The following is an 8493-nucleotide window of genomic DNA, read 5'->3' on the forward strand; positions in this document are numbered from 1 at the left end:
TTATTGAATTTTTTTATGTGGTGGAAACAGGAGTCCACAAAAAAGGAATATTCTCCAAAATAAGTAATAATAATGACAGGTCAACTGTAGCAAGTTATTAAAAAAAAAAAAAAAACACCAGCAAGTACGAGACTGTTTGAATATAAAATTTGAAATTTAATGCAACATAAGTGTGAGTGAATTACAATTGATGTGATGGAAATAAGGAGCAAAGCGCCAGAGGATGTATGATATATGTGTGTTTATATATATATATATATGTGTGTGTGTGTATATACATTACAGTGTTATATAATACAGTCAGCTTGAGTTTGGGAGGAAGAAGCACTGGAGGAGGATGTGATACGTCTTGACTTTATTGTGACATCATATGCACATTGTGTCCATGCTTCATGGATGGCGCTAGCTAGGTGTTAGCGAGTCGACGAGGCCGCCCAGTCAGGAGGTGCAGCAAGCTTGAGATCCCACAAACACAACAAACGCCGGGTCGGGGGGGGGGGGGGAGTAGCAAAGAGAACAGGAACAAAATGCTTTTGCAGAAGAGTAGCACAAATAAACGATGAAAAAATGTTTTTCTCCCGTGAAAGAAAGGACAACTTTTCTTGTCGGGCTGCGACTCGATGATATTGCACGTGAGGAGTGTGTTTGCATACGAGCGCCCGCCCTCTTTTCCTATGTCGCCTTTCCACCTGCTGATGGCGGCAGCTTGGACAGACAAAAGTCAAGAAGATCAACATCCAATGAGTTAATTTGACATCTTGCCAGGAGAGCGAAAGCCTTCTTTTCCCCAAAGTGTCTCATTTTGGAACAAAGACGATACAACAATCCAGTCATGCAATATACTGTGTGTGTGCGTGTGTGTGTGTGTGTGTATGTGTGTGTGCGGCCAGGTGCTCGTTTCAAGCGTTCTGCATCTCCTTGACCAGCTTGTAGACCAGGATCTTGTTCCAGTCGATCTTGTTGCGCGTGACGGGGAGCTGGCGGCGTAAGGCTTTGAAGGTGCTCTCCGACATGGTCTGGTAGTTCTCGTTGATGGCCGTCTGGAGGCGGAAACGGCAACAAAAAAAAAAGTTTCAAAGCGGCGCCGCTTCGGACGGAAAGTGCTTTCACGCCGCCACTTACTTGGTAGGCGGTCTCTGCCACGTCCATGATCTTGACAAAGCGGTTCGCCGCTGTAGTCTCGTTCTGCAGGGAGGACAAAAAGATCTTTAGTGCAGCTTCTTATGTTTATCGTTCACAATCCTGATGTAAGACATCACCACATTGGTTTTACTGCCGTGTCACAGACACTGTTTGGAAACAATTAAGGTATGTACTAGGGATGTCCCGATCCGATATTTGGATCGGATCGGCCGCCGATATTTGCAAAAAAATGCGTATCGGCAAGGCATGGGAAAATGCAGATCCAGATCCAGTTAAAAAAAAAACTCCGTTCCGTGTTTTCCAACGCACCTATTTAAATAGTACATTCCACATTTCTGCTGCTCCCAGATTCCGTTCCGCATTTTCCAGCACACCTTCAACACATCCACAGGTCTGTGGATTCTAACGCAGTTGCTTTTAGCTGCTGGCATTACACGACAGGCTCTTCTCACTGTGTCTCCCTCTCACAGACAGCAAGTGCACCTTCTTACATACGTCACATACTGTCACGTCATACGTCACATACTGTCACGTCATACGTCACATATGTATACGTCCTCCCCGAGCAGAGAGGTAGCAGCATGGCTAACGTTAGCTGTGATGCTAGCGCAGCCGTGTGACCAACGCTCCCTCTAAGGTGCGCGCTTGTGCAATTGCGCACTGTTTAAGCGTCCTCTGCGCATAGCAATTATATGCCACGCACAAAATCAAATAAAAAAATAAGCGCATAACAATTTTCAACACACGGACACGACAGAGAAAACAGTTTTCGTCATCATTGTTCAAATATTGTGACGTCTGTCGAGACGCTTATCTCCGTTCGGTGCCACACGTCCACACCATCAAAATGCCGAGGCAAAAATGTCCACATCAACACCGTATGAAAATATAAGTGATTTTTTTTAGTTGTGATTTCCTTCTCTGCATGAAAGTTTAAAAGTAGCATATATTAATGCAGTATGAAGAAGAATGTTTTAATGTAGACATGCAAGCCTTAAAAGAAAATGTTGAAAATCAAGACTACATTTCCTGCAAATGGATGCATTTCTACCCTATATTTTAACTTTAGATTTATTCTCATATCAAACTCTTTTGGCTGTCTTTTTGACACTTACATCCGGCACCCCCCTCCACACCCCGGATTATAAATAATGTAAATAATTCAATGTGATTATCTTGTGTGATGACTGTATTATGATGATAGTATATATCTGATAGTATATATCTGTATCATGAATCAATTTAAGTGGACCCCGACTTAAACAAGTTGAAAAACTTATTGGGGTGTTACCATTTAGTGGTCAATTGTACGGAATATGTACTTCACTGTGCAACCTACTAATAAAAGTCTCAATCAATCAATCAAAACACATAGAATCATCATACTGCTGTGATTATATGCATCAAGTGTTCATTCAAGGCTAAGGCAAAATATCGAGATATATATCGTGTATCGCAATATGGCCTTAAAATATCGCAATATTAAAAAAAGGCCATATCGCCCAGCCCTAGTTTCAATGATGCCATTTCTGTTTGTCATGTATTATTTTGTCTATTTTGAGTTTATCCTTGAATAAACAGGTCAGTTTCTTGTTACCAACCATTGTGTATTATTCAAACTCCCCTAATTCAGCTGGCTAGTTGTTATCAAGAGTACTAAAACCCTTTTCAACATGATTCTGACAACTAAGTAGGCTAAATAACTTTAAACTTTAATACATGCTCGGATAGGCCAGTATCGGTCAGTATCGGTATCGGATCGGAAGTGCAAAAACAATATCGGTATCGGATCGGAAGTGCAAAAACCTGGATCAGGACATCCCTAGTATGTACATAAACATTTCTGTGTAAACAACTCATCTCACAACAAGTGACTTATAGTCCGGGTGCGGCTAATATATGGAAAATGTTTATTCCTTCTAAACTTTAGTGGGTGTGGCTTATATACCGGTGCGCTCTATAGTCTGGAAAATAAGATAATATAAATTATTTTTAAATTCAAGTGTAGTTTGTGCAGAATAGTCTGCAGCGTCTTGCTCGTTTTTCAAAACATCCGATCAGGTTTGATGTGTTGAAGCTTGATGTTTTTTTTCCCCTCCTCGCGGAATGTTGGCTGAACATTGGGAGCAAACAGCACACAAAATGTCTTTCTTTGAAACAGCGTTGGATGCTATGTTTTTTTGTTTTGGTTTTTTTTCACCACCTGTGAGGTAAGGGAGGAGAAGCGCTTAATTTGTGCACCTTAACCCCCCTACAGCACAATCTCAGCTCACGGGAGACGTTTCTAAATGACATCGGCTATCTGAGTGAGTTGTTTTCAAATGTTTTTATTTCATTATGCGTAGTCCTGTCGAGCATTTTGTGCGAGCCAAAGTTTTGAAGATTAAGAAGGAAGAGGAGGCGGAGCCAGGAGTGCTAACGCATGGAGGTGAGTTCTAAAACATCGGTTTTTGGCCACTGGCCGTTTTCTGCTCCTGGCAAAAAATTGTATGTAAATTATCAAAAAAACTTTCCGTTCTCTGAGTTCCCAATGAACAGACAAGAGGCTGTCTTTGTTGCACCAAGCAAAGGCTTGGAAAATTCCATTGTGTACGATGGGAGGAGACGGGAGGGGGTTATCTCATACTTGCCAACCTTGAGACCTCCGATTTCGGGAGGTGGGGGGAGGGGGTTGGGGGTGGGCGTGGTCGGGGTGGGACGGGGGCGTGGCTAAAAGGGGAGGAGTATATTTACAGCTAGAATTCACCAAGTCAAGTATTTCATATATATATATATATATATATATATATATATATATATATATATATATGAAATACTTGACGTTCAGTGAATTCTAGCTATATCCATATTTTATTATATATATATATATATATATATATATATATATATATAAAATAAATACTTGAATTTCAGTGTTCATTTATTTACACATATACACACACATAACACTCATCTACTCATTGTTGAGTTAAGGGTTGAATTGTCCATCCTTGTTCTATTCTCTGTCACTATTTTTCGAACCATGCTGAACACCCTCTCTGATATGCATTGATGTGTGGCACGCACAAAAGTGCTTTCATCAAATGCACTAGATGGCAGTATTGTCCTGTTTAAGAGTGTCACAACATTGCTGTTTACGGCAGACGAACTGCTTTACGGTATACAAAAAAGTGACTGCTGTTGTTGTGTGTTGTTGCCGCGCTGGGAGGACGTTAATGAAACTGCCTAACAATAAACCCACATAAGAAACCAAGAACTCGCCCTCCATCATTCTATAGTTATAACGTGATTGGGCAGGTACGCTTTTTTATATTGTGGAGGACCTAAGTCCGCCTGAATTTCGGGAGATTTTCGGGAGAAAATTTGTCCCGGGAGGTTTTCGGGAGAGGCGCTGAATTTCGGGAGTCTCCCGGAAAATCCGGGAGGGTTGGCAAGTATGGGTTATCTATTGTCATCCAAGACTTGCCCAAGCTGAATCCAGGACCATCCCAAGCCCGAGGCATCTTTTTCTTTTGTGTTAATGTGACCGAAAACAGTGACTGTTTACATACCTTACATTCCTTTAGAAACAGATGTTATGTAAACAGGGAAAGTCCAAATAAAAAGAGGTGGCGTACAATCTTTCGCCAGAGCGTGGGTGACACTGTAAGAGGTTACACGTCGACACGTTTCTCCTCAATTGAGCAAAATTGAATTCTGCCTCTGTTTGATTCTTTGCTTCTTGTCTTGTTTAATAGATGTCATCAGTGTTTGAACCTGACAACGTCTGTGACGCCTGTTGCTTTCCCACGATGTACCTCTCACGTAACAATGGGCGACATATCGGACCCCGTGGGAAGAACAAATGTCCAAAGTTGACAAGAGGCTGCCCGTCGCCGCGGACGGGTCGGGCATAGCTGTGAGCACGAAGACGTTGGCAATCCCGGAGTTGAATTGCAAATTGGACAACATCTCAGACAAGCTTTCCACTCGGCAAGGCAAATTAGGATTAATCTGAGAGCCAGAGTGGACAGTTAGAGCTGACAAACCATTGGAATGTTTGCTCGCCTGACCAAAGACAGTCCTGACCTACAATTCCACTCCCTCAGGAACGGCCTTGGCAGGGTCATGAGGTAAACAAACCAGTGAGACTAGTGCAGCACTAAAGAACCCCCTCCCCTTCTTCAAAGACAGCTGGGATGTTGACTCTGACTCCAGGTTTACGTACAATACACGCACCCACACCCGTCACCGCTTCAACCTCCAAAGCAGCAGTGCAATGACGATAAAGTCGTGTCTCCTGAAGATACTTGGTGGTACTCACAGAAAAGGACATGGAATCCTGGACCTCCTTGTGGCTGACCAGCTGCACGTTGCCGTCCTCGTAGTAATGAACCTGCACGCACAAAGCCAGACTGGCGTCACTCCATGGATGCCTAAAAGTGCATTTTCTGTTGCTCTGTGGCACATTCACCAAATACAATTCCCCACTATTAGCTACACTTTGAACCACGCGGCTTATAAAACAGAGCGGCTAATTTATGGATTTTTCTTTGCCGACGACCATAATGTCAACAACAGGCATACGATTAGCACTTAATAAAAAAAAGACTGAAAATAAGCCGGGGGTCAGGCAACCCTCTGATTGGCCAGTCCGTAATGTTTTTTTTTCATAGTAAACCAGTCAACCAATCATGGATGCTCTTACACGTAGACCAACCAATCATTGATGTTTCCCGTATAGTTTGTCCCCTGCCTGAGGAGTTGCTTCGTTACGTAGCTTTGATTTTTAAGTTAATCATTTTTAATGAAAAACCGTAGTTTTTACCACCGGATTATCAAAAACCGTACTCATTACGGGAAAACTGTAGTTGTTGGCAGGTGTGACAAAGAGACGGATCAAGATTTTAACACACTTTTAAATACTTTCTAAAGTATTTTTTACAGAGATAAAAAAGAGACACATTTCTGCAACAAGCAAATACACTGAACGGGGTGTCATTTATTGTGCTATGGTGCCCTCTTCTGGCAGGGTTTTCTCCCTGCAGGTGCGGTGTCCTTCTGTTTAGACTGAGCTCTGAACCGCGAGTAGAAGTTCCGTTTCATCTTATAGCCGTCCATAGCGCTTCTACTCGTATGGATTTTTCATCCATCACTCCAAGCAACGTTTGTAAGTTTTACAATAGAACTAAAACAATTCTTACTTACTAAACCGTCCCATGTGTGACGTCTGTAGGAGTGCTTTCACGCATATTTGTACGTGCTATCGTAATGCAATGAAGCTCGCGTCGTTAGCAGTGGCTAATATGCTAACATGTTTACGAGCGTCTGTGTTAGTGTTAACTTACAATTGCATTCTTTTTGTATTGTGTCAGTTTCACAAATTCCTCGGTAAATTCACCAAAATGTCACCGTGGAGTTATTGGGTCTGATTAGCTGATTGGAGAGGTCGCTTGCGCAGCTAGTGGGTCAATGACGATGACTTCTGTTTTGTTTGAACAATGGGAGACCGGGCTTTCTGCTCCGCCGCTCCAAGTCTGTGGAACGCTCTCCCTGACCACCTGAGGGCACCACAGACTGTGGAAGTTTAAAAAAAAAAAGGCTTAAAAACCCTCCTTTTTAAGCCTTTTTAGTATGCACATATCTTTTTTAGATATATGCATACTAGTTTTAGCTATTTGGCTGTTCTAGTTTTTATTTTTTATTATCTTTTTATTTTATTTATTTATTTTTTTAATACACTGTAGCACTTTGAGGTTGTTTACTCAATGTAAAGTGCTTTTTACAAATAAAATCTATTATTATTATTATCATTGTTTGATCAGTCGTTTTACTGCCGTTTTACAGACAAGCTGAATGAGCTAAATATTATTATTTGATATTTTACGGTAATGTGTTAATAATTTCACACGTAAGTCGCTCCTGAGTATAAGTTGCACCCCCGGCCAAACTATGAAAAAAACTGCGACTTATAGTCCGAAAAATACGGTAAATAAACATTTCCGTGTTAACTCATTTCACAAAGTATATAAATCTGCTGCCAATATACGGAAAATGTTTGTTCTAAAATGTATTGGCTGCGGTTTATATACTGGTGCCCTCTATATTCGGTAAACTACGGTAGTTGTGATGATTATTTTTGATTTGATTTTGGATTATAATTGTCCAGCCCTAGTTAGAAGTGGTATGTCATCCATAGCTGATAAATGGCAAACTCATTTCAGAATATTGATATTGTACTTATTGTCTGATGATGATGACAATAACACACTTTGTCAGCAACCACAAAAAAAGCTTAGAGGCTGCTATGTGTGTACTTGGTTTAGTTCTTTGTCAGGACACGTGGGATCTGCACTAGGCTGAAGAACTCTAGGAGAATCACCTGAATCTTCATGATTCCTGTAATTTGAGTGGTGGATGGAGAGATTGTTAACTTCCATTCTGACCTCCAGCGTCCATTCCTGGGAACACAGAGCAGCAAAACTGTCAATAGTCGGACAATCACCTTCTGACAGCCGTGTCAATCGGGGCCCAAAACTCAAAGTACACTTTAGACGAGGGGTGTCCAATCAGGACTTGGCCTCCAACCTCCTTTCAAATATCTGACAGTATAATTGCTGCCACTTTCCCACCAGCTTGTGGACATTGCGAGTTATTCAGGTTCATGACCACGGATTGCACTTTGGAGTTTGAATAGCACAGCATTTTTATATATGACCCAATCCAAACAACCTTTCCCACTCAGGGCGGAAATAAACCAAAGAAAAATGCAACTAACACAAAAAGTCAACACACATGGTCAGACACAACAAAATGTTCACTAACTTTGTGGATAATATAAAAAATGTCCAAGCACAACGCATAATTCAAAATTACACCCATTTAAATCCCCTGCAATGCATGATGGGAAAAATGCAAAACACTCTCGCCACACTTATCCATGTTTGGCACATATTAGATGCTTGATATTTATGATTGATTACTAAACTTTGAGGGGGTCATCATGGAAGTAAACAAGGTAGGAGTCCAACTTTAGACATACTTTTAATTTCCAATTATATATATATATATATATATATATATATATATATATATATATGTATGTGTGGGGAAAAAAAAATCACAAGACTACTTCATCTCTCAGAGATGAAGTAGTCTTGTGATTTTTTTTCCCCACACATACATATATTGCGCTCTACTACGGTATCGAGCACTATTTTTTGGATAACCTTATTAAGACATATATATATATACATATATATATATATATATATATTAGGTCAGGAAAAATGAGAGGCTATTTCATCCCTACAAGCCTGTTTTGCTGGTTTCCCTGCTCTTCAGGGGAGTTTATATAAACCCCCCTGAAGA

The 8493-nt window shown here is 40.9% G+C and overlaps 1 protein-coding gene across 1 annotated transcript in view; it reads right to left on the reverse strand.

Moving 5' to 3' along the window:
- Positions 1 to 338: 338 nt before the first annotated feature.
- LOC133572022 (F-actin-capping protein subunit alpha-2-like) overlaps positions 339 to 8493 on the reverse strand; it is a 51960-nt gene continuing 43805 nt past the window's right edge. The window contains exons 7-10 of the mRNA XM_061924634.2: positions 7505 to 7583; positions 5447 to 5518; positions 1123 to 1185; positions 339 to 1040 (exon numbers count right to left, since the gene is read on the reverse strand). Of these exons, the coding sequence (XP_061780618.1) occupies positions 900 to 1040; positions 1123 to 1185; positions 5447 to 5518; positions 7505 to 7583 (355 nt within the window). The 3' untranslated portion in view covers positions 339 to 899. The remainder of the gene's footprint in view (positions 1041 to 1122; positions 1186 to 5446; positions 5519 to 7504; positions 7584 to 8493) is intronic.

The sequence above is a fragment of the Nerophis lumbriciformis genome, linkage group LG29 (genome assembly GCF_033978685.3).
Source record: "Nerophis lumbriciformis linkage group LG29, RoL_Nlum_v2.1, whole genome shotgun sequence".
Lineage (NCBI taxonomy): Eukaryota > Metazoa > Chordata > Actinopteri > Syngnathiformes > Syngnathidae > Nerophis > Nerophis lumbriciformis.